A 27,412-nucleotide genomic window follows, 5' to 3' on the forward strand; every position below is an offset into this window, starting at 1 on the left:
TAATCTTACTAAAGCAATGAGTGTTATTCATAAGCATTTAGAATTGACTGTGAGGTCAAATGAGGTGCTATATGTGTAAAGTCTGAAGTTCTTTCCAGCCCAGTTTTTCCAGTGATTCCCTAGTCCTCTCCTCCCAGGAGTTCGTAATTGCAGGAGTATATGTGCAGGCAGTGGCCACAAGCAGTTAAATGTGATGTTTAGTAAGGGGACAGGCAGCCATTAGTGACACTGGAGGCATCTGAAGGTTACTTTCTACTGCTCTACCCTATACACACTTCACCCTTCCATTTTTCCTTCTCCCTTTTCCCTTTGCCTCCCCTATTTCTGCCTGAAGCTGGCAGTGGTAGGATGAAGCGATGCTGTGCCCTCTTGCTGTCTGAACCCCTGCGTCATGTAACAAGGATGACTTCTGAATTCCAGCAGAAAATACTGCTAACTACTCAACTACATAGTCTCAATCACAGGTTATTGTTACTGTCTGCTCATAATAATAACCTTCTCCCAGAAAATAATTCAGAACTTTAACTGGCATTTCAAGTTAAAGGCCTATTCTCTACCTGTCGGCATTTACATATCTTGACCTTGCACATGTGTTAAGGATGGATTAGTTCAGGTTTGCAAATAAGTAATCTCAGTGACCAGCCCACCAAAACATTTTCATAACCTCCTCCTCCCACATAAACTACCCAAACAGTAAAGTAAATTATGCCTTTTACTAGTTGCCCAGGATAATTCTTCACTGGTTCTGGAAGAGTAGACAAGGGTCTAGCTGAATGGCTGGAGGAGTTGCCACAACCAGATCCCAACAAAACTAGAAATAAGATGGTCTGGGTCTAAATGCTAATATCATGCTGCCAAGTCTCTTTCTGAAAAGCATAAAAGCAAAATATCCCACTCCTGCAAGCAAACCAACCACAAGAGTGGTGCCAAGAACTTTTGGGGCCCTTTTCTTGGCCACCCGGAATGCTGTTGGCAGCACTGCGGAGATTAATATGTTGTTGACATGTCCTAAAACCTTGTTAAATGTTTTCCTCTTCAAGACACGCTCGTAATAGGTTTCCAAGTTCGGTCGCTTTCCATTTCCCCAGTTTCTCCTCGCAAACCCCAGGAACTTCAGTCGATGCAACGTGACAGCGAGGGAGACGTCTGCCAGGGTGAAGGATTCTCCGCAGAGCCAAGGTTGGTGGCCCTCTTCTAATCAGAGAAAGGGACATGGAGAATTAGGGGCAAGCACTGTACAGATTGGTCTCAGTGGCCTCAGCCTTAAAGGCAAGTGTGAGTGGAGCAAAATGCACCCTGAAGCCCATGATACATTTTCTTGATAACCACACTCAGCAAGTAATTTTATACTTTAAAAAAAAAGTGTTGGCCAGGCGCGGTGGCTCACACCTGTAATCCTAGCATGCTGGGAGGCCGAGGTGGGAGGATCGCTCGAGGTCAGGAATTCGAGACCAGCCTGAGCAAGAGCGAGATCCCGTCTCTACTAAAAATAGAAAGAAATTATCTGGCCAACTAAAAATATATATAGAAAAAAATTAGCCGGGCATGGTGGCACATGCCTGTAGTCCCAGCCATTCAGGAGGCTGAGGCAGGAGGATTGCTTAATCCCAGGAGTTTGAAGTTGCTGTGAGCTAGGCTGATGCCATGGTACTCACTCTAGCCTGGGCAACAGAGAGAGACACTGTCTCAAAAAAAAAAAAAAAGTGCACGCAAATGTATCCCAAGCTAAAGGAGACTTGCTTGACATCTTCCAGCCACCCAGTTCCCTATGTGAAACTGAAGCCACTTGATGCTCAAAGCCTAACATTTTGTAAAGGACTCTGAGGAGTTAAGGACCTCTGAGATGGGAGTTAACAGCTACTTCCATCTGGTTAGAAAAACAGGTGTGCTTTAGGAAAATCCATAAAGTTGGGCCTGAATATCACTCAGTGACTACTGCTCTTAGTTACTTAGTTAAAGCAGAAGAGGTTTTGGGAAGCAAGTTTTAGGTAACCTGGTCTGCAGTTCTGTTGTCAGACTAGCGCAGATGGTCTGCATGTACACACCTGGGTAGTGGCTTAATCCCAAAGTTAGTTGATAGGTACGATACTTGGACACTCACCAACCAGCCTAGAAATACACACATGCTGGGCCTCATTGTAGACTCTAAATTGGAAGTTGTCTCCCTGCCTAAGGAAAAAACCCTGAGGGAGCACTCAAGCAACTATATAAGTTATTCAACCAAACAAACTACTATAATTACAGTCTGTAAAACAGCTTAGGTAAGAACCTCTCAACCATAGTTTAAATTGTGTAGAAAACTCCTCCACCAGTCATATACCACATAGATGCAGACTGAGTTACAATTAGACACCTGGGTTTTTCTGAGTTCAAAATCATTGTTGCTATCGTCATTAAAACTGCCCATGAATAACAACAATGAAAAGCAGATTACAAAAGGTTTTTGGAGAGATCTAAGAATGTTCCCATAAATACTGGTGTTGAAAAGAGAAAAAGAATACAAATGAGAACCTACCTGGGGTTTCTTCATTTCTTCTTTGCAATTCAGTTTCAACCTGATCCAAGACCTTCTCCAACTCATCAAGGATTTTCTTCAAATATTTGACATTGTCATGATCAAGCAGCTTTGACTAATTAATGACCAAAACAAACCAAAAAAAAACCTAAATAGGTTATTTATGCCTGTAAAAAAAAAAAATCTAGATACAGCAAAGTAGATATAAACTCTGTACAGAGTTGGAGGCTATTTTAGACAATGGGAAAAAACAGAATAACTTTGTTAAAGCAAGAGCAAAGTTGTAGGGAAACAGCCCAGCTGTGGAAATTCCCCAGGAGCAGACCCACTCGTCGCTAGCAGCCTCTGTGAGCCAGATGACCAGATAGGACAAAGAGTGGGAGGGACACGAAGGGCCATCTGTCATGCCCAACCTAAGAACGGATGTTCAGCAGCCTGAAATGAATGAATAACTGAAAGGCCGGAGGCGAGGAAGGAGTCTGAGTGCAGTGAGTTAAAGAGCAAGTGGACAGCCAGGATAGTGACTGTGTGTGCAGGCATTTCTACCTGGAGTTTGTTTAGTTAAGGTAGAATAAAGGAAGATAAGAAGTTGGGGGAGTGTTGGGAGTATCAGTGTTTGCTGTATCTTTTTTTTCTGAGGCAGAGTCTTGCTCTGTCACCCTACCCTGGTAGAGTGCAGCGGTGTCATCATAGACCACCACAACTTCAAATCCCTGGGCTCAAGGGATCCTTCTGCCGCAGCCTCCCGAGTAGCTGGGACTCACAGGTACACGCCATCACACCCAGCTAATTTTTTCTATTTTTGGTAGAAACGGGGTCTCGCTCTTGCTCAGGCTGGTCTCGAACTCCTGACTTCAAGCGATCCTCCCGCCTTGGCCTCCCAGAGTGCTAGAATTATAGGCGTGAGCCACTGCTCCCGGCCTGTTTGCTACATTTTTAACATAGGAGAAGCTTGCATGTGTTGTTGGGCCATGTGGAAGGATCAACAAAGAAAGGCTGACCATAACTGGTGTTCTTCGGAGGGCACAGCAAGTCAGTGCCACACACAGAGGGCCTATGTCTAGCAAGGCCTGAAAGTGGTGGAATACCTGCAATGACAGATTCCTGGAATATTGTATTAACTTGCTTTTACATTTTATAACTTTCTCTGGCAAGCAGCATGCTCAATATGTGCTTTTTAAGCACTATTCATCAAGTTTGAATATCTAATCTCAAAGAAAGTTCCTTCTAAAAGCAGAACATAAGCCAAAGGTAATGTGTGCTGGTGACTTGCAATATCCAACAGAAGATCTTCTCTAAATAGTGGTACTTTACAAAAAGGAGAACATTCAGCATGAGCAGTGTGTGTCAACTGAGGACAACTGGGCTACTTACTTTAAGTCGCTTCTGTTTTGCGATGTATGCCTCTTGTAAATCCGGGTTTTCTTCAGCAAGTTTCTTCAGTTCAGATTCTGTGTTACCAATTTGGCCTGATGATGAAAACATTTTTGGAAAAAGAAAATTATTTTCTCCCTTCTACACCAGAAAGTAGGAGAAGTGGGGAAACTCAATGATAAGAACATGAGCTCTGTGGCTCATGTCCTGCCTCTGCCTAGTACTTAGCTTGTCTGTGCCTCAGTTTCCTCACCTTTTAGTTCAAAGGGAACAACTATAAGAGTACCTGCCATGCAGGGTGAGGATTAAATGAGAAGCTCTGTGGGGGCTTTCAAGTTTTCTGTAATGAACTCCCATATGAAAGGAAGGAAAAAGCCTTAGTTTTTTTAAAAAAAAAACTGCCTATAGGTGATAGAGTTGCAGTCAGAACACTTGTTTCAAATCGTATAATGAATATTAATGAAGAAAAGGAGCAGGGGAAAGAGCAGGACAAGAGGGAGGCAGAGAGGAGGAGAAGGGAGGGGTGAGGAGGAAGGACACCCTCTGGGCCAGCTCCCTTACACAATGAAACAACAATTAAGGACCAGAAACGTGAACTCAGTTGCCCCTCATCCCAGGCAGATCCCATCTTTTCAGATTTCCGGTTCTCACGTTCATGATGACACGTTATATTCTTGAGTTTTCAATAAGCCACTCTTCTGAGTTTTACCCTAGCTTGGCCCTCAAAGCCAAGCACTGACAAACCGGGTCCTATAGACAATAAACATCCAGTTGAGCAGCAAACAGAGATTTATCTGACTGATTCATGGATTGATCCATGACATGCAGGTCCAAATCGCAAACTTGACAACCCTATATCTCAATCTTCTCTCAATAACCGTAACAGACAACAGGTCTCAAAAATGAATAAAAAGAAACTTCAGACAAAATTCCAAGTCATTAAGACTTTTACATACTGCGGATCCTTGTGGTTGCATAAGCTGGGATCATGGAGTCCACAGTTAGCTCAGGATGTAAAATGCAGCCATGAGTATAGGCATCCATCGGCAAGGAGTCAAGCAGCTCTCGGTAATGTTGTACCCGTGGGTAATACATGCTTCCTTTATCGGGCATCAACCTGGGTGTTCTTTCTAAAATACACAAACAAATATTGAAGAAAAAGTTACAAATGACTTGTTACATCCAAGAGTAAAATGAAAAACTATAAGCTCTCATCATTAATGTTTTCAACATATCAGGACATTCACAAAATTGATGTATCCTCAGCCCAGACATTCAAAATTTGAAATGGCCTGATGTACCAGACCAGATCCCAAACCATGATCACACTGGTATTCTCTCACTTCTCCACCTTGCAAACTGCTACTCAACCCTCAAGGTCCAGTTATTTAAGCCACTTTTTCATGAAGCATTCTCTGACCTCCTACAACGGCCAACATCTGACTGGCTCAGGCATGCCCTTCTCTATGTACCCATAGCACATTGTGCATACTCTATAGCCCTACCACACTGGAATTCATTGTTTGTATCTTTTTGCCCCATGAACGTCTTTAGGGAAAGGAACCTAGGATCCAGGGTCTAGCACAGTTCCTCACACACTTTAAGCCTTTAGCAAAGGTTGGTTAAGTGAATAAAGACTTATCATGAGAAGATAATCATGGGCCATTCTCTTCTAGGTGCCAACCACCACCAAGAGTAACCTTGCTGATACCACATGAATGTGAAATGACAATCTGTATAGAATGGGAAAGGACTTTTCTCAAATACCACGGTTGCACTTTCCCCAGAATTTCTGAAAATTTATTTCTGCAAAGTGGATTCTACATAAATCCTCACTTGCTAGTTAAAAATCCAGACTGCAAAGTCCTTGAGGGTAGGGACCATGTCTTCCTCTCTGTTAAACCCCAGTGCCTAATATAATGTTTGACAAACAGTAGGCATTTAATAAATTATAGCTAATGAATATATTCTCAAGTTTCTAGTTATTATAGAATACATGAGCTGGACAAGTGCTGCAGTAGCTAATGAGTACACTGAGATATAGAGGCTGACAAGTTCTCCCAAGATCCCACAGATAACTAGAGGCAGCACAAGAACTAAAGACATCTGATTCCTAACGTAATGCTCTGCTTTATCACACCATCATAGCATCTTCAAAGGGTTTACATTTCAGAGACCATCTAAAAACAATAAAAGTGAAGGATGCAACCCAAAGGTCAGGGCTGTGTTCCTTCAGGTTCATTTCCTATCTCTGGCTCTCAAACTGCCCCTGAAAAATGCCAACCAGCTTATTCCAACCAGTGAATAGAACAGCTTTAACTTTCTTTATTCATTTATCTCTTAGTTTGAGTCATTTAATTTAGAATCCTTTTGAGCATCTCTTGTTCACAAGTGTTGACAATCCAGAGTTGGCTGCCATCAACAGGACATTTCAGGCAAGATCTCATAATGCCAGACCAAGCAGAAGAAGCTTTTTAGCCAGCAAGCTATTTCTGACTCCCGAAGAAGAAAGAAGATGGATTACTTCTCAAACCAGTGGGCAAATGGTTAATTCCCTGCGCGAGAGTCCAAGTCTGAACGCTGCATTAGAATAACCAAGAATGAAGCATCGGCTACATACTGCTCCCCAACAGAATTTACTCAACTAAAGCATACTTTATTGCTGTCACCGTGTGGAAAGGAGGCAGGTAAGTCACCTATGCGTGTGGAAGGCAGCCTCTAAACAACACAGATCTAGTAACACCTCAGATCCACTTTTCAGGACCTCAATATATCACCAGGCCCCCAGTCAATGCATGGTTGACATTTCCTGAGGACAATAGACTGGTGAAGTTCTTAACCTTTCATGTGCCACTGACCTCTTCTCAAAATTGCAATGTTCTTAAATGCATAAAATGTAAGACACTGTGTTGCAAGGGAAATTGATATTAAAATACAGTTATCAAAATAATTTTAAATTATAAAATAATGATAGGCATACATCTTTATTAACATAGTATCAACATCTAGCAGGTCTAATAACTATCATAGTTTCAAAGTACTAAGATATCTGTAATAACTTAATGTGCTATGAACATATCTGTTATCTCTATTGGTAACAAGGTCACAGTCACTCCTAATATTGCTATGGATTATGCCTACATTAGTAATGGAAGGAAATGATAAATTTCTGTTAGAAATTAGTGAAAATAAAGATACAATTATTCCCCATCAAAGATCTCAAATCTCCTGAATTCTGTTCTTAAATACCTAAGGGCAACTGTTCTCAAAGTGTGGTCTGAGGATCCTGGGCTTCCCCAAGACACTTTCAGAGGATCCACAAAGTGAAAGCTATTTTTACAGCAATATTGAGATGTTAATTGTTTTTTCAGTACAAGTGTACAGCAGAATTTTCCAGAGGCTACAGGAAATGTGATGACTTCCTCACTCTGACAGCTAATGAGATTTGTGCTTGAGTATTCTGATGTTTTAAATTTTTCTCAGTTTTCATTTCTAAATGGTAAATATTGATAGCTATAACCCACATAAACAAAAGCTCTTGGGCATCCTCAATAATTTTTAACACAAAGGGTTCCTGAGACCAAAAATTTCAGGAACCACTGCATTATGGATTCAAGAACCTCAGGTTAATAACGATAACTGGTACATTTTCAAATGCTTCCCAAATGGTCAAATTTACAGCTTGTGAATCTGGCTGCTTCCTGGTGCCAGGTTCTGGGGCTTTTCTCCAGAAGACCATGAGAGCAAGAAAAACAATGTCTAACTGCTTTCCGGAGAAGTTCCATCTGGCCAAGCCTGAATTCTTCAAAGGAGGGCAAATGTTTAAATTCATGAAAATAATTTTCTCCTATTCAGTGTGCCACTAGTAACTATTTCCTGAAGTACTTTATCAACTAGAGCATAAGACACCCACTGAACCCAGGTTCTCTTCCTGTCATACTTTTTCTCCTTGCACATGTCAAAGATACATTGTCCAGTGTCACATGGGCACTGTGCTGCCACCCCCTCTCCTCACACCAGAGCACAACAGTGTCCACTGCCTCTGCAAATAGAGTTTTTCAAAAGACAATTGGGAATTTCCTTTGAATTATACATGAAATCTTCCCACTCAATCCCATTCTATTTAATTTTCTAGTCCTACCACATAGCATCTTTATCATAATACTAAAAAAAAGAATCTTTTCTCAGTAATCTATCTCCATCAGGAGTGGGGAAGCAATGTAAGGTATGCAAGGGAGGGACAGGGAATCACGAAATTTAAGACGCAGGCAATGACAGGAGGTCCCAGCATTGGAGAATGGAATTACAATAGTGGATGCCAGGCTCAGTGACTAAGCTATTAATAGAAGAATAAATAAAAATAAATAAGTTGGCACAAGACTTGACTTCCTAGAAGAACTGAATAAGGGACAAAGCAGGTCTTGTATTACATATAAATTTAGGAAGCAGATTAGAAACAGGCAGATAGACATAATGCAGAAAGATGTGATAAACAATTGCAGAAGAAACCAAAATAACCAAAAAAAAAAAATAATAATAAGAAGAAGAAGAAACAATAAAAGCATCCTGCAGCCATTTAATGGAGACAAACGGTCCCATACAATCTCAAGTCCCTGTACTGCTGAGTAAAATAACAATGGCTCTAAGCCACTTAAAAAAATTGCATTTGGCTTTACCAAGAGCAAAAAATTAAAAAAAAAAAAAAAAATTAGGGGCTCAAAGGCATAAGCTTCCATTAATATACTAAATTCACTATCTGGTTTCTCATATTTCCTAGTGATGGCAGATAAAGGAGGCATTATTATGTCTTGTTTTCAAAAAAAAGACTCCCCCAGGTCTATTTGAGTAACTTGCAAGTTTCCCTTATTAGCTCAACGAAAACAGAGTAGACTTCATTGCTCACTTTAGCCCTTTGCTGTTTATTTTACTTAGATTGCATAGTTATGGCAATTAGTATATGAGACAATATGCACAATTTAGCTAAACAGTATTGTACCCTTCAACTAGTTACACACTAGTCTACTAAAAAAAATAATAAAGGTAAACAATTATGACCTAAAGCAAAAGATATGGTTACACACTGACTACAATTTAAAGCTGTCATAACTTTGGAACTAGAAAGATCAAATCTAAACACAGATGGGGGGGAAAAGCATGGTGTCAAATTATAATATATAAGTTCACTATATGCATTCAGGATTTTCTGAGACAGACATAAACTTGCACATTATTTCAATAAATGTTATACATTATACATTAAATGTCTGGCTACTTCTAATTGGTATTATAGTTAAGACTTTTAACAGAAACATTGGCAATGAGGGAGGCAAAAACTCCTTTAGAGACAATTTGTTCCAATTGTTGGATACACATAACATAGAACTAGGGCCTCTGCATTTTAATACCCCCACTTATCTGCTGAAACTGGACAAATCACAAAGAATTTTTTAAATGTTACTTTTAAAGCAACTTTTTTTTTTTTTTGAGATAGTCTCACTCTGTTGCCCAGGCTAGAGCGCCATGGCGTCAGCCTAGCTCACAGCAACCTCAAACTCCTGGGCTCAAGTGATCCTTCTACCTCACCCTCCCAAGTAGCTGGGACTACAGGCACATGCCACCACACCTGGCTAATTTTTGCTATTTTTAGTAGAGACGGGGTCTCACTCTTGCTCAGGCTGGTCTCACACTCCTGACCTCAAGCTATTCTCCCGCCTCGGCCTTCCAGATTGTTAGCATTACAGGCATGAGTTACCGCGCCTGGCCAAAGCAACTTTTATTGACACAATCATTAGTTTTAAAGACTCATTTTCTTTTCCTTACCATATATCATATAGTGTATTTTCTCCACACTTTATGCTAATTTGAAATTTCAGTACTTGTGCTAAAAGGCATATAAAATTATTCAACTACATACAAGAGCCTTTTACTGATGAACATAAAGTTATTCTATAAATCCTGACACTAATTGGGAATTCCTTAAATACATAACTATTTTTAATGTAATAGTGACTTCAGAATTAATGTTCTTTTTAAAATGGTATTTTTGAATTCCAATATATATTGACAAAATTGTATCTATAAAATAAATTTCTATTTCCTAATCAGACTTATATGTGATTTTAATATCAAACCAGAATAATTTATTTCCAAACCAAATTCTATTTCCTAAAAATACTTTAAATGATATACATAGACACAAGACATGGACATAATTTTTAGAGAACTGTTATATATTAAATTACCAAAATTCATTATTCCCCATATGTCATCCTTGATTGCAGGTTACCACCAAGTTATTTGGTAGTAACAAATATACGTTCCAGTACTTTATAGGTATTTCATATCATATTTTTGATTAGTTAGTAATCAAATTAAAATTTATTGAACGAAATTATGAATAGCACAAGAAACAGCTAAAATTTTTGGCATTTAAAATTTAAGAATATAGCTCTCCTCCCAGACAACCAGAATAAATAGTAAAGCTCCTTTTTCAAAAGGCAGGGGAAAAAAAAGAAGAAATAGCTAAATTTTAAAATCTGCATTAGTGTGTATATTCACTTTGTCACATCCACTGTTCCTGAGTTTGCCTAGTTTGCTTACTATCATACCTCAACTAGCTTAATCAATTGCTTGCTGTAATATAACTATTTTTTATTACACGCTCAGATTGAAAAAGGTCTCATATATATATATATATATATATATATATATGGGTTTATAAAACTGAATAGTAACAGCATATGTATACATTAAGGACAGTTTTGGAATTATTATCAAATTCATACAAAAAGAAATTATCTTTGTAAATTAGCAAGCTTCTAATGATTTGGGATCTTTGAAGTATCCCAGGACCTAATTAATATCCAATAAATGGTTTACTAGAAGAATGAACAAAGAAATAGCTCTTGGCCAGCTCTTACTTGGGTAGCTGAGTACTTTTAAATTCCTGCTTTGACCCAAATTTTGCCCTCAGGAGTATCATTCATGTCTACACCATTCTTCCACATGACTGCTTTCCAAAAAAACATCAAACATAGCCATTACCCAACTTAAATATTCACTATTTCAAACTAAGATTTGAAAAGGATTCCCTTGGCTATCAAATTTCTCCCCCAAAACTATCAATTATTTAATGGATTATCCTAAGAGTATAAGGATGTAAATATGCAAATACTGATATACAAAAAGCTTGGGGAAGGTTAAGAAATGTTTCTAGGTCAGTAAGCCATCATTTTTAGTATAATCCCCAGCTGATAGTACAATAGGGGTAGATAACAGAGATACCAGTTCACTACATTCTGTTCTCTAGACAAATGGCTACACTTAATTAAAGTCTCCTATCATAATCATGGGCAACTATACACCTCATGAAATCCATCCACCTATTATCATTCTAACTTGCCAACATTCCTCAAAGTTCCATCCACAACTGGACAACAAGCCAAATGTTCCAACCAGCTCAGAATGCAGAGGGTTACAACTCACCATGATCTAGATAGAACCTATAATTTTCAAACAACCTGACACCACACTGGCCTTTCGTTTTGTAATTGGCAATGTACTTTTGACCCCCATCCTTCCTTAATGCAGTTGATTTTTAAAAACAAAATTCCCATATTGCATTTGGCCTTGTTAAACTTTACCTTCATTATTTTTCCAGTTTATTATCATTCTATGAGAAACATTTTATAAGCTAGTCATCATCTTAACTATCCCGGTTTTTCTGTCATTCATAAATGTAACAGTATTTCTTTTATGTCTCTAATCAAGTCATTTATACAATAGTTAGATTCAAGACAGAGAACAGAAGCCTACAAAAGGAATAGAAGCCTACAGAAGCCTACAAGAGATCCCTGTCCAGGCTGACATCTACTTCAATAATTTGTTCATTTTAATCATTCAAATAATTTATTAAGTTCTTATTAAGGATGATTCACTGTACAAGGCACTGGGGATACAGTTTTGAATAAGACAGACACTGTCTCTGACCTTATGATACTTACAGCACTGTACAAGTTGATTCAAATATTTAAAATAAAGTATGATAAAAATTATTATAAGTAAAGCAAGAGTCTATACGTGGAGGGGTAAGTTGGTATAAGAAATCTGTAAATGAATATTCATCAATATGGTAGCTTATTCATCTGCAAATGTGCATTCCTATCATCTAGCCATATTTGCTCCTTTATTCTACAAGGTATGTTATGTGAAGTAATTTCAAATGCTCTACTTAAATCAAGATAACTATATCTAGAATCATGCCTGGCACATAAAGCACATTTTTTAAAAAGTGTTAATGACATTCTCCAGTAATGTAAAACTTAAGCTGGTTTCTTTTACTGAGCTATTCAGAAATTTAAAATACATATTTAAAAAAACTTTTGACATTCTATTCTAGAATTTTGCCAGATTTAAAATCAGTAATTTATAGTAAAGTTTAAAGCTTAACGATGAATTTATAGCAGTATTCTCAAACTTTAGTGTACATATGAATCACCTGGGGCTTTTGTTAGAACGAAGATTCTAAGTCAGTAGATCTGCAGTGAGGTCTAAGACTCTGCATTTCTAACAAACTCCCAGGTGATGCCAGTGCTGCTGGTGGATGGAACATACTTTAAATAGCAAGGATTGGTTGAATTCACCTTCCTTGTCTTTGACACTGAGATGACAATTGTCTACCTCTTGTCTGGCTCTTTCCCTATTCCCCCATGAGTTCTTGAAGATAACTTTTTTATTTCAATACTCTGAGATAAACTTCATCTTGACTTATAGACTGAACTAGCCTTGATTTATATAGTTATTATTCTCTTGCTGTCTTCATATCTATTATAAATTTTAGGATCCTTAATCTTTTGTTAATACTTTCCTATTGAATGACTACTCTCCTGAAATAAGAGTTAGTTGGACTTCTTTTATCTTTGCAACTAATACAACTGCCTCACCTAATCCAAAAGGCAAACAGAGAAATCTAGTAACCAAAGATATTCAGCAAGTTCATGGCATCATCAGACTAAAACTCAGGACTCTTGATTGCTTACTTATTATAAAAGCTCAATCAGAATTAAAGTCTGTAGTTTTCATATTTCCATCCTATCATTTAGTCTGCAGTGCCTTCACCTCTAATTAAATCAATAGTAATCAAAAGAACAACTTAGTATTTCCCGTCTGGTTATTTAAACATAACTTAAAAAGACACAATGTATTTGAATTTTGTTATTATTCTATAGTAAAAGCACAATGGAAAGCCTAAAAAGAAATTTTAAAGCCTAACATCAGTAACATTACTATGTTATAAAGAATCACATTTTATGACACTGGATTTCTTGAGGAAAAACAGTAAAAGGAGAAGATGAAAAGGAGCAGGAGGTGGAGAAGGAAGGGAAGGGAAATGATGATAGAAGTTGTACTTCAACAATGCAACCAAAGATTTAAATGATTTTCCACTTACCATGTCTTTTTAAAGTTTTGATCATTTAAAACAAAATTCTTACACAATTATTATGTTTTGTTCACATTACTACTTACAATCACTTCTCCCCAAAAATATAAATTACTATTAACAGACTTATCCATTTCCAAAAAGCTCAAGATTGAGAAAAATTGTTTTAAATCAATTAGTCACCACTTTCGTTCAGTACAGTCTCCACCATATAAACTTATAAGGGATGGTAAGTAATGGTGAAGAGAAAGTAGTTCATCAAACTCTGGTTTTGACCAAGGCTACCATTAATCAAAACCTCCAATCACAGTCCTAGGCAGCTAACACTGGGATTAAGATTAGGGGTAGCCTATTGTTAATCTAATTCCCTGGGCTTCCCCCCAATCACCCCATTTAGGTTGCATACCCACTTTCCTTGTAAGTACCTTAGACATTTTTTGGTCCTAGAATTTCCTTTCTCAGCTTCCTGTAATTTGGGGCTAGATTCTGGTTTCATTCTACCCAATAAACATAAACCTATTTGGTGGCAGATGAAAAGTAACTGGATTTCACGCAGCTTCTTTTTAGAAGTGCACTTAGCTAAAACCTTGGAGCCCTGTGTTCTGCTTTCAGCTCTGCTGATGATCAGCTATGTAATCTTGGGCAAATCATCGAAGCTACAGTTCACCTCAAAGAATTGTTATTAGTAACAAGCAAGACAATGTGTAAGTGGCAAAGACCATGGGAGTCATGTGGTGTAGTATGAAGGCTTTGGAGACGAAAGGTTGCCATAAAATAGTTATATTACTTTGCGCAACCCTCTGTTTTTCTTTCTGCATGTACAAAATGGGAATAACTAGTCTACAATGCCTATCTCAGTTCTTTTGAAGACTAAATAGAAATTATAAAATGTCTGGCACATAAGCTATCAATATATTATTACTTAAAAGAACTATACAAATTTAAGCCTTATAATTCCTTCGTAAAGATATACAATTCAAACTATTCAGAAGTAACTAGGGCAAAGAACTCAAAGTATGCTAACCTTCTATTCTCCCTTGTCTAAAATTTATTCCTCTTTTTTCTTATTATTGTTTCTAAGATGGAACCATTTGGTAGATTAGATGAAATTGATTGTCACGGTGTATATTTAGAATCAATATTATGAATTTTAAGGCTAATAAATCACCAACACAAACCACACACTTGCAGGGTTTTTGCAAGTGAATTTAAAAGGAAAGTTTCAACATTAACATTTATACTTTACATGAAATTCTTTTAAATGGAGTTATGCTGGCTCATACAAAATTTGTTATTGACTTATTTTATATTTGTGTGCTTATGGAAATGGAAAAGATATTTAATCACTAAGTCACCATCATGAAACGAGAGAGAGAGAGAGAGAGAGAGAGAGAAAGTGAGAGAGAAAGTGAAAGAATGATAGAGAAAGGGAACATATATTTGTGTTGAAAGTAAATCCAAAAATCACAAATAGCCTTAACATTACCATCCAGGAAAGTCTGTTCAAGATAATCAATGATCTGAGTGGCCTCACAAATTATGTTTTCCCCGTGGATAAGGACAGGCACTTCTCCAGTTGAGTTCAAACGCATAAACCAAGGCTCATTGTGCTCACTCAGGGGCAGACTTACATCATGTTCCTCGCACTTCAATGCCTTTTCAGCAATTACCAAGCGCACCTGGAAGAGTTCACACCGGTTACTACAACACAGGTAAGCTTTCAATTAAATGACTTCTCTGGATACGCTAAGCAGCCTTTCTGGTCTTCCCTGATTATTAACATTATCAACGGTCTTTCTAATGATTCGTATTCCTGGAATTAACAAGTGAGATATATTCTCGTGTCTCGTTCTTATAAATTAGAGAAGACAACAAAATAAGTTCATGAAAATGATTCTGGCTATATTCATTATACAGTCACCCTCCTCATCACCTCGTCTTTGTATCCTAAACCTGATTATGCGTCCTCCCCAGACAAGAACCTGAAATATAGGTATGTCAGGCCTTGCTGAAGAAGAGTGAATCCAAGAAAGTTTAAAAGAAGTGACTGTAGATTATGCGGGACTTGAAGGTGCTTTCTTCTGCCTCACTCCTCAAGGCCCAGAGGGCAAGGCCTGCAGGCCAAATACTGAAAGTGATGCTTTTTCGGTCGCATTTCATGAGTGGCAGTGCCTGAGTCATGGCCTTCCATCTCACACTGACTCCCTCCGCTCCCCACCAAGGAGCATCCCTGGCCCCGAGGGAGCGCCCGCTTGGGTTCGGACTCCGGAGCTGGTCTCTGGGTGGGCGGGCGTCCCGGGCGGGCCCCGGAGGGAGCTGTCCCGGTGCTGAAACCCGATCCGCGCCGTGCTCCGCAGCCGAGGCCTTTACCTTTTGAGAGCTGAAGGAATGCGTCCAGTGGTACAGAATGAGCTTAACCTCCGCTTCGGGTTTGCCTTCCGCCATCAAGGGCGCGCCCCCTCTCTGCTCGTCCTGCCTCCGAGCCATGTCGGGGTGCGTGAGTGCGGCAGGGCCTGGCCCGTCCGCCCTGCGCTTCTCCCACCCACACTGCCCCGCAAAGCGTCTTCAGGTTTTCCACGACGTCGCCCGGAGCCGGGAAGACGAACAGACCTCTGGGAAGTGTAGTTCCGGCGGCGAGAACGCTGCGCGGCCGAGTCTGCGAAGACGCGCGAGTCTGCGCGCGGAAAGGCCCCCGGAGCGCCCCGGGAGCGCGGGGGCCACCTGGGAGATGCAATTGAACTTTTTTTAGGGGAAAAAAATCTAAAATCTGAGTCCCTGGTTATTAAGGTGAGTAAGGAAAAATGGTGACAGCAAATGTCTCATCGGTTTGGAGGTTGCTTGGGGATAAAAGCAGCAATTTCCCAAGATACTTAGGGTTCCTCTTGGAGCGCGTGTTCCTTCGGCGGAAAGGAAGTTCCGGTCAACAGACAGAGCAACAGGAAAAGGATCTATGAGTTTTCATTAGAAGATGCTACTATGGAGTCATACAAAAAAAAAACTAATAAACAATGGCGCCATAAAATAGCCTAGTGGTTAAACACAAAAATTTTAGAGCAGTACTACCTGGGTTCATGCACTGGGTTTTCTATTTTCTCCATTTTTGGAGTGGAAATAACAATTTTATTTCCCTCATAAAGTTGATGTGAAACTTGAATAAATAATAAAATGTTAAACACTCAAAACAGCAGGCATGATGTAGGCACTCAATATTTTTCCCAGGTTCAGTTACCTTATAAACATTCTCTTTATAACCATGGTCAGAATCATAATTTTATATGACTGTAGTTATTATTGTACATTTCTTAAAATTTGGCATGATAGTCAATTCATAAAATTTCTCTTTCAGTAAATACATATAAATATGACCATGAAACAAGTGTCTGTATAATTTATTCAACGAATATTTATGAAGCACTCACAATGTTCCAGACATTGTACTGGGTCCGGAGAATACAAAGACATGTAAGACCTAATACCTTGCCACCAGAGATATAAGTCTGATGGCAGAGATGAGAAAGTAAATAGACAACCACAATAAAGATGAGAACTGTCTTAGGGTTCCATAAGAAAGGGGGACAGGCAGCCAACCCAGATCAGAAAAGGGCCCCTGGAAGAGATGGAACTTCCTGAGATCCTTCCTCCCCTTTGCAGCACTTCATCTGTTGTTCTTTATAATTCTTTTATAATTTTTAAAGATTTCATATCTTTTTATATCCTTCAGTTAATTCAAATGCTACAGCAAAAGTGAACCCCTCACCAAATGTGCTGTATCATTTCACTCTTAAGAGTAGAAGGGGAGGCCGGGCGCGGTGGCTCACGCCTGTAATCCTAGCACTCTGGGAGGTCGAGGTGGGCGGATCATTTGAGCTCAGGAGTTCGAGACCAGCCTGAGCGAGAGCGAGACCCCACCTCTACTAAAAATAGAAAGAAATTATATGGACAGCTAAAAATATATATATAGAAAAAATTAGCCGGGCATGGTGGCGCATGCCTGTAGTCCCAGCTACTCGGGAGGCTGAGACAGGAGGATCGCTTGAGCTCAGGAGTTTGAGGTTGCTGTGAGCTAGGCTGACGCCACGGCACTCACTCTAGCCTGGGCAACAGAGTGAGACTCTGTCTCAAAAAAAAAAAAAAAAAAAAAGAGTAGAAGGGGAAAGAATAAATCTTTGAATGAGACAGAGTAGGGTTTAAATTCTAGATTTACCCCTAACTTGACCTCTCTTAAGCTTTCACTTCATCATGTGTAAAACATGGATGTGTAAGGATATATGCTGACGCAGACTGCTGTAGGAATTCATTGGGAATGTAAACATATACAGAACTTCTGAAGGCAAATTTATCAATTGCATCAAAAACCTTGAAAATGGGCGTAATTTCTAACATAGAAATTTATCTATTTGCACTTTAAGGAAATACTTGTGGCAAATTCTGACAGTTGATCCTAAAAATCTGTTTTCCCTTTCTTCCATGGTAATAGAAATTTTAGCGGAGGACATGACTGCTGAGAACAAAGATTGCATTTCCCAGGCTCCATTGCAGCTAAATGTGGCCTCGGCCTCGAGACTATATTCTAACAAAGGAGATGTCACAGATATGCCACAGGGCACGCTCTGGGAATCTTTCTTAAACAGACAACTAGCCCTGTACCTCTTCTTCATCCCATCCTCCATCCTGCTTCCAGGAGAGTGGATGCTAACTTAGACCATGAAGAATGGGGCCACATCCTGGCTGGGACATAAGCCTGGTGGAAACTGAGCCTCTAAAGACACTGGAGAGCAGAACTACCACACGAACCTCAGTCTGCAAACCTCCAAGCTTTTACTTGAAGAAGAAATAAAGCATCTTGATTAAGGTACTGTTATTTGGTGCTTTCTGGAAGTTATTGTGTTAATCTATCCTAATATAGCAACCTTGTAAAACACAGTTGTCTGTTATTTCCTTATGTTTCTGCATATTCTAATTTTTCTGTAATGAATATGTGTTGCTTTTTAGCTCTTAAAGATGTGAACATTAAAAGAATATCATTAAACAGATGAGATAAAGAAAGATGGTGTTTGTTTATTTATTACAACAGGAGAAAAACTGCTACCTCTACTTTCAATGATGTATAATCGTTTTTACTATCCATCCCAATAAAAGCCATTTTAGGTAAAATGGAAACCTTATTATCTAGCCAGGTATGGTGGCTCACCCCTGTAATCCTAGCACTTTGGGAGGCCAAGGCAGGAGGATCTCTTGAGCCCCAGGAGTTTGAGGTTGCAGTGACCTATGATGACACCATTGCACTCTAGCCCAGGCAACAGAGGGAGACTCTCTAAAAATAAAACAAAACAAAGCAAAACAACCCTTATTATGCATTCACATTATTCATAGCTTCTATTACATTGTCTTTATATTCCGTATCTATGTGCCTTTGTCCATCATGGCATTATCGTGGGCTCCTGGAAGACAGGAGACAGGTCCAGGTGAATATGTTTTCAATAAAAATGTATTGAGTCCCAGGCACAGTGCTAGATACAGAAGATACAGAGTTAAATATCACAGTCACTGGCCTTAGGGAACTCAAGTGTGGAAGGAGAGAAGTGAGATTTCAACACAGTGTGCTAATTGCTTTGATATCTAGAAAATTGTAATAGAAATATAGAGAAAGCCACCTAACACAGATAGGCTTCCCAGAAGAGGCAATAATCTTTACCATAACTAACGCCATACTAGTGCAATTACCAATATATCCAGTGTTGTGCTGCCACTGGCTCATGATAACTGATTGTTAAATTTTCAGGAATTCTGCAAGTTGGAGTACCCAGCCATTATTCAAAATTAAATTGAGTTGCATTTAAATAAGTTATTTTAAAAATAAAGCTAGCAAATACTCAAAACTCATCACTTCCTGATTATTTTATATTTATTATCTATACTCTTGTGTTTATGTCTATTATATCTATATGATGGAAATAGCATATAAGGGTGTGCTACTGTGTATCTCTCTTTATAACTCCCTGTTCAGTAATGTCATGTTAGTAACTTGAAATTGGCCATGTAGGAGTATTTACACTACAGAAATCAATAAATGCTATCTATCATGTTTATTTTTTTCCCAGAGAGTTGGCTGTCAGACATTTACCACCATACCACTAAATGTATCTATTTAGTATTTGATCGATTGTTTTGATGAGGAGGAGGAGGAAGAAAACTCTGGGTAAATTTGTGAATGAGTAAGTTTGTATACTGATCTGCTTTTGGTACCTTTTCCCGTCCCAACCAGCTTTAGCTCTGCTTCCCTCTCTATTTCTTGGACACCCACTATCCTTATTACCTTTCCATTCTCTTCACTGTGATTAGGAAGAAAGTAGATATGCACACATCAATCTGCCCACTATCAAACAGTGAGCACTTTCTGTAGCTCATCTTCCCAGCAGCAAAACCATGAACTATTAATAGTAAGCACTGAATGAACTCATTATTGCATTGCTGTTCAGTATTAACACCTTATAAATGAAAGGCATAATGTAGAATGTCTGTGTCTAAAGATCACAGACCACTTTCTTACAATCTCATTTGATCTTCATTTGTAGCTACCATTCTTAATTTATAGTTAAGGAAATGAAGTTTAGTAAATGAGAGAGTAGTTGAAAATCCTGCAGCTAGTGACAGAACTATAACTCAAATACAAGTTTCCTGACTACCAGTTAAGTATTATTTTCTACTACACTACGTTAGCCTTAAACCAAAAAGAGAAAGTTGTAGACTTTCAAGCCTTAGCTAGCCTGGGGTGGACTTTGGGTAAAATATAGCCACCTTCTTGCAAATTAGTCCACACAGTTGTATATAGAGCTCTTGTAAAACTACTGTGTTTAACTACTGTCTGTATGCCTTTCCTGTGCATTAAACTGAGCCTCTCAAGGACAAGGACCTAAATTATTCATTTTAGTATCGCCAGGAACCCAGAACAGTGCTTGGTACATAGAAGATGTACCCAACTTGCTTATTCATGGAGAAAAAGAGTAGGTAACTACCAACAACAAATGATAACAATAAATAATAATAAAAACTGTAACTCCCAGCCTGAGCCAGAGCGAGACCCTATCTCTACTAAAAATAGAAAGAAAATTATATGGACAGCTAAAAATATATATAGAAAAATTAGCCGGGCATGGTGGTGCATGCCTGTAGTCCCAGCTACTGGGGAGGCTGAGACAGGAGGATCGCTTGAGTGCAGGAGTTTGAGGTTGCTGTGAGCTAGGCTGATGCCACGGCACTCTAGCCTGGACAACAGAGCGAGACTCTGTCTCAAAAAAAACAAAAACAAAAAAAACTGTAACTTGTTTGTCTATTGCTCTAGAAATTCTATGTGTAAAGATAATTTCATTTGATAAGTTTTGATGTTTACAAATCTAGACTGTAGATCACGGTTAAACTCTTTTATGTTAATATTTATTAAAGTTCTTTATTCATTTGCATAATTCTGAGTGAATGAAGTTCAAATGAATTTGAATGATGTTATAAAAGAACAAATCACATAACTCCTGGGCTTGAATCACTTTATCTATATATACACTTATGATAAAAATTGAACCATTATGCTGGATGCACTGATACACCCAGTTTGGGAAAATTCCTCAAACTAGACACATGATTTCCATACTTTCCTGTATGTTTTATGCTCCAATAAAGTTTTAATTTATCATATAGTACTATTATGGCTGAATGATGTATGTATCTATAAAAGTTACCTTTATATAAAGTCCTATTACTGATCTTATATATTTTAACAGTTACTAGGTAATTCATACATATATTTTTAAAATGAATTTCAACTAACCAGAGATCTTGAAACCTGACACATTATTAATAGACACCTTAGGTTTCTGTTTTTTAAAGTACTTTCATCAATGACCACCAGAGGTCTCTACTTTTTTAAGAATAACTAATCCCCTGCTATTTTTCTCTCTTGACAAAATTAGAAAACAGAAATGGTGATATTCTCCAGAGAATATATTTAACTCAAAACCAAATTTTGCAAAATTGAAAAAGATCTTTTATACATGCAGAAAAATAAAATCAGCTCCGCTTTCTCCTGACAATAGCAAAGTTAATACTAAGGGGCTGGACGAGGTGACTCATGCCTGTAATCCCAGCACCTTGGGAGACCAAGGATCAGTTAAGACCAGGAGTTCAGGGTTAGCCTGGGCAACATAGTGAGACCCCACTCTACAAAAAAAATTTAAAAATAGCTGGGCATGGTGGCACGCACCTGTAGTCTCAGCTACTTGAGGGGCTGAGGCAGAAGGATGGCTGAGCCCAGTAGTTGTAGGCTGCAGTGAGCTATGATCACACCACTACACTCCAGTCCGGGTGACACAGTGAGACCCTGTCTCTTAAAAGAAAAGAAAAAGAAGAAAAATACTAAGCACCCAGAAGTTATTTTGCCTGCTCAGCCTTGACCCATGCCAGTAATTTGATCCATGTGAATTACATAGGATTTGTAATTGGGATATACATAAGAATAGCCACATAGACTCACCCACAAGCATGAGAAAGCAAGCATACTGTGTGTGGCCAAGACATACTATGAATACAGCACACTGTGGACAAGGTGCTCAGTGACCAAGGATTGGGCTATGATGAAGGTATACTGTGTCAAAGGGGCTCTGTGATCAGCATGTTGGGACCAACACATATGGGGACCAAGGAGCATTGTGTCCCCCCCAAAAAGGGGAGGAGTCCTTATTTAGAAATTATTCTTGAGAATTTTTATCTTGAATGTGAACAATTCCTGTTATCTGATGTCCTCGAGTGTCTACAAAACTTTAAGTATTATCTAATTGAATGTGATAACAGATGATTCATTAAGTACATTGATTTAATAAAAGGAATTATGATGGCTAGTTTACTAGAGTTCTAATCTACTTGACCCCTGTACCATATTTGATTTATTGCAGTAGTTCTCAAAGTATGATCCCCTGACAAGCAGCTCAATATCACCTGGGAACTTAGAAATGCATATTCTTCTGAGTCAGAAGCTCTAGGGGTGGCCCAGCAATCTGTGTTTTAACAGGCCCTCCAGGTTTTTCTGATGCAGGTAAAGTTTAAGAACTACCAATTTAGCAAATAGCTGATGAACCATCTCAATTCTCAGCCCCTAGTATTCCCCATCTGCAAAATTTTTAGAGCAGAATAGTGCATAAAAGTCAAAAGGCTGATTTACGGTTGCCTAGAAGAAAAGGTTAAATAATTTGAAAGAACCTCCACAAAATGGACCAGTAAAACCCCTTGGTGCCAAGCCACCAGATAGAGTTCCCAGGTACAAGGTGCTAAGTAAGACTCTACCACTTACCCCTCGAAAAGTGTTGATTACCCCCTGTGGGCTTCTAAGCAAAAGCCTCAGCAACCTTAGAATAGCCCAGACTTGATTTTGAAACTCTAAAATGTTTCCTCTGGTCTTTCACTGCACCCCAGAGCGAATAATCCTATTTAATACCAAGTGTGACTTATTGATTTAGCTGTGAGGTTACTGTAGACTTATAATAATTTGATTAATATTCTAGTTTCCAAAAAAAGTCTAATAATGTTAATGATGCACTAAATTATTTCTTAGTAGAGAAATCACTTTGAGCTCTATTTCTGCTCAAAAAAAAATGGATTTGATATATCTGCCCACCCTCTTTCATCCATCTCTATGGTGATTAATGATGTACATCTCTAGAATAAATACACAAATATGGACCAATATGCAATTCAAACAAAGATACATTTGCACTACTTGGTTGCTAATATTTTGGGGGGTATTTACTAATGCCAGGAACTGTTTTGAGGGCTTTACATGTACATTGTATTTAACACTTGAAAAATCACTTAAAGTATGGAGAAATATCATCCCTGTTTTATTGATGATGATATTAAAGCACAGAGAGTTCCAATAAATTTCCCAAACTTGCACTATTTGGGCCAAAACTGGGACTTAAACACAGAAGTCTGGTCTACAGATCATGGTCTTACCGCTACAATATCTGGCCTTACTACATGAGGCACAACCATAGTCATCAGCTTTATTTCACTAGTCATATATATATATATGTATATATATCACCCACTCCTTAAGTTGATATTTGTTTTACTTTAGGAAATTTTTGCCCAAGATTCTACCTTCAGAGTTCACAAAAAAACTGGGAGCAACCAGGTAGAGAGAATATCCTCCTAAAAGTAAACCAACACTTATTACAAATTTTTATCAACATTCTTCTAATAATATCTAATTTCCTTCTAAAAGTTTCAAAGTGCCTTTATAAACAGTACTCACATGATTTTCCCAGCCAGCCCCCTTGTAGGGTTAGCGCTGCCCCACTAATAATCAGTAGAGCTGGAACTGAGACACAAAGCATCTACTGCAAACTCCATGCTCATTCTACCACATCCCACCACGTCATCCCACCACTTGCCTCAGCCTGTATACGGGACCAACTCTAGGGCCCCTCTCTTTATTTATCTATTGGCATCACAGTCTGACTTTTGTTCTGTTTCTTGGCTTTACAATAAAGGATGTGGATACATTGATCAGGTACTGTGGGATCTTACCATTGTGTGAGTGCAATGGCCGAAGTTATACTTCACTGTGTAATTTCTCCACTTTAACTTAGCATTACCTGTCCCCCCCCCCCACCCCGGATCCCCCAGAACATGGACTTGTAGTTAAGAGCTCAGATTCTGAAGTCAGAGCTGGATTCAAATCCTGGCCTCACTGCTCACCAGCTTGTGATCACAGCTTTTTCAACTATATAGCCCAGGTAAAGTAATTATACCACCGTTATTGGGATATTTTAAGGATTAATTGTAATTCTTAAAATGTGAAGTATTTAACACAATTTTAGCACGTAGCACATAAAAATTATAAGATAATAATGATAGAATGGTTAAAATAACTGATTTTTTAATGCTTCAGGTAAACGTTAATTATTTATATAGCATGTTCTCTAGTCAGAGGAGCTATCTTGCTAGATTGCGTGCACTTTTAGATTTCATTTTTGGCGATTCTAATGATTTAAAATGAATTTTAGCCATTTAAAGTTCAAAAATACATGTGAAATAATCACTACGAGGTGAAAATTAAATTTTATAATGAAAGAAATGACAAATAATAAAATCCTTAGCTACTACTCATATTTTCACATGGATTCATTTCTTGACTTCATACTGTACCTGTTGGAATAGATTATTAAAAGAACACCTCAATGATTATGTTAATATTCTGCAAGTAGCACTTATAATATGAAAGTAAGAGAAGTCTAGGAGAAAAAAAATCACTTCCCAATGTGTTCTGATATTTGAATAAAACTAACATTAACATTTCTTTCATTAATGTAACAATAGTAAAAAGGTCTATTTATAAATGTTTTCAACTATGAAAGCCTCTAGGATATGTCAGACACAATCTCAGAAAAGCATATTCCATAGAGGATACTTAATGTCTAGGTTTGGAATTATAGCATTTAATTAGTTATATCTCCTAAAGTTAAGTACTTTCTTGCTAATTCAAAATGTGCTTGTGCACATTTAACTATCCTTTCATCATAAGTACAGAATGCCATCCTCTCAGTGAAAGGTGCCCTACTCTTGCTATTTCCCAATAAATGTTTCAGGTAGTCTTCTCAGACACCTTATTTTATCATTCTCTTTTCATGCTTAAAGGAATCTTTCCAGGGATTTAAGATCGTTTGGAGCACATAAGTCAAAATAGAATTTTTAATTATACATTGGAATTTATTCTTCAAATGTCCTTGCTTTTGTGCTTTCTAAGTTATTAATACTAAATAATAGGTGGAAAAGTTCATTTATGTCTACATCGTCTCTGACCACATGAGAAAAAAATAGCATTAAAACCTTGGAGACATAAGCTTTAGAGGAAGAAAATGCTAACATTGCATGGGTTTCTCTAAGTGAGATTTTGCTTTGTCAATGTACCAATAGGGCAAATTAAGGTTCTGGGCAGCAGCTGATGCCGGGCACCAATAGTCAGTCGTCTATGTTCCTTTGGCACCAGTTTCAAGGCACTGGCATGATTTTTTCTGAGCCACCTACCACCACCAGGGACCTTGAGAGAATAAACACGAGAGCTAATAGTATAAAAACATACTTCATTTATCTCGTTGGGCTTAATAAGATCCTAAAGAAGCATAAGGTAACAGTGACAACAGAATACAGTGCTGGATTTTACAGAGACACCAAAGTCTAAAGCAACATTGGCTCTAGTTTTTTACATATTATATTTTTGAAATAAAAGCAACATCATGATCCTTAGAGAAAAGATGAATTTAAATCCTCTGCGTACCTGAGACAAATGAAAGCACGGAGTCCAGTCTGTGCCTATTAAAGCTACATGAGAGAAACGGGAGACGTGGGGCCCAAGTGAACCTGCTTCCAGGCACTCCCCGCAGGGACACGCTGCAGAAGTCAGTGAACCACAGAGACTGCAGAGACAAAAGGCTTGGCTTTATAAGAAACTGTATCATTTTAGAGCAGGGAAGTTTAACGGAAAAAAGGGAAACTGGTCAAATTCAGGGGATGCTTTGGTTTCCAAAGCACATGGGAAGAATCAGCTACATATGTTAGCTTAAAAACTGTTCACCTAACAGACTCCTATGGGCTATTACATGCAAATGTAACAGTCCAGTTCTGCCAATTCCAGGTGGCAAAAGAAAGTAAAGATGGGAAAACCGCAGCTACCCAGAGACGCGGCCGTATAGTATATGAAACTGGAAGAGACATGAAAATGGACAGATGAAGAGGAAGCTCCCAGAGACTCAGAAATGGCCTGAACCCAGTGGCTCGGTCAGGAGAGGGAGACTTAAGGAGTTTTGAAGGGAGGGAGATGTCCCTTTCTCTTAGACCTCCCAGAGCAAAGGTGCTGATTCTGTACAATGAAGTGGCTAAAATCCGACGGGCCTTCTTTAAATAACTGACGCCCCATTGGCTCATTAGCGCCCTCTTTTTCACCTTCCTCATTACGCATGTGCCTTGATGGCTGCGGCAGCTGCAAATAACAGCAAGTTCTCAGGCAGACGTGTGGGGAAGTTCTCGGCTCAGCTCTCCAGAGCCCTGAGCCAGCTGTCCTGAAAGCTGATTTAGAACGTCTTCCCTTGTGGCCAGAAGGACGTCGAGCCCCCTCTAGCTCTGGGTCAGGGTCTATGCCATTTCTTTCGGTGCCAAGTCACAAACCCCGAAATCAAGCCTCTAACTCAGCACCAACTTTTGCACATGTTCCCTCCAAACCCCTGAGCCACCTCTGGTAACCAGGAGGCCTGCTGGGTGCCATAAATGTGATCCTGTCTGTCGTTTCAGCCTCAGCAGAAGAGCGACATGACCATATTTATTGCTGTTGCTATTCTGGGGGGTGGATGACGTTTTTCTCCCCTTGTGGCTGAGCACTGCCCGTTCATCTTTCACCACTCCCTCCAAGTCTACCAGGCTAAGACCGGTGATACAAATAGATTCTATCAGGAGGAAAGTTAAAATGAGAAGTTCTTAGGCATTTCCAAATCTATCTGCTGTATGTCATCAAAAGCTTTAAATTCTCTCATCCTGTATTTTAAATGTATACTGTCAGCATCCCACTATTACCATAAATGGCTATTGGTGGTAACTTTGCTAAGGAAAGAAAACATGGATAACAGGGGGAAAAAAAAACAACAGATAAGCACAGCTTAGAAATTTGGCAAATGTTGACTTTACCACTGCTGAGTATGGAGAGTCCAAATGTTACCAGAACAATTGAAGATTTTCCACTGGCCTGTGTGTGAGCTCAGTCCCTCCACTCTTCCTCTTGTGTGACGTGAAAGGGACTCAATGACAAGGCACAGAAACTCCAATTAAGGATACAATGATACAGGGCACAGGTGACGGCTCCTGGGAAGTAACTATATACAGGTTTTCTAAATGAAGGACTTAGGCACATAAATAACTAATTACAACATGCATTACATGATGCACCAGAGGAAATGATTCCGACTTAACCACTAACCCCAACTCATTACCAACTAGTATAATCTACCATAGCTCACCATCCCTCTGTGTTAGTACTCCTGGCTGAT

At 38.8% G+C, this 27,412-nt stretch overlaps 1 protein-coding gene across 2 annotated transcripts; it reads right to left on the minus strand.

Annotated features, from left to right (window-relative positions):
• Nucleotides 1–811: 811 nt before the first annotated feature.
• Nucleotides 812–15,815, minus strand: GDAP1 (ganglioside induced differentiation associated protein 1). 2 transcript variants are annotated; one of them, XM_069466344.1, is made up of 6 exons: nt 15,699–15,815; nt 14,815–15,007; nt 4,846–5,019; nt 3,890–3,984; nt 2,516–2,630; nt 812–1,194 (listed from the first exon to the last, which is right to left on the minus strand). In XM_069466344.1, exons 1-6 carry the CDS (start codon nt 15,813–15,815, stop codon nt 812–814), a joined length of 1,077 nt encoding a protein of 358 aa, XP_069322445.1. The 2 variants fall into 2 exon arrangements, with proteins under 2 accessions (XP_069322445.1, XP_069322446.1); XM_069466345.1 differs by lacking the exon at nt 4,846–5,019.
• Between the last annotated feature and the right edge of the window lie 11,597 nt (nt 15,816–27,412).

This window comes from Eulemur rufifrons, chromosome 3 (assembly GCF_041146395.1).
Source record: "Eulemur rufifrons isolate Redbay chromosome 3, OSU_ERuf_1, whole genome shotgun sequence".
NCBI classification, from domain to species: Eukaryota; Metazoa; Chordata; class Mammalia; order Primates; family Lemuridae; genus Eulemur; species Eulemur rufifrons.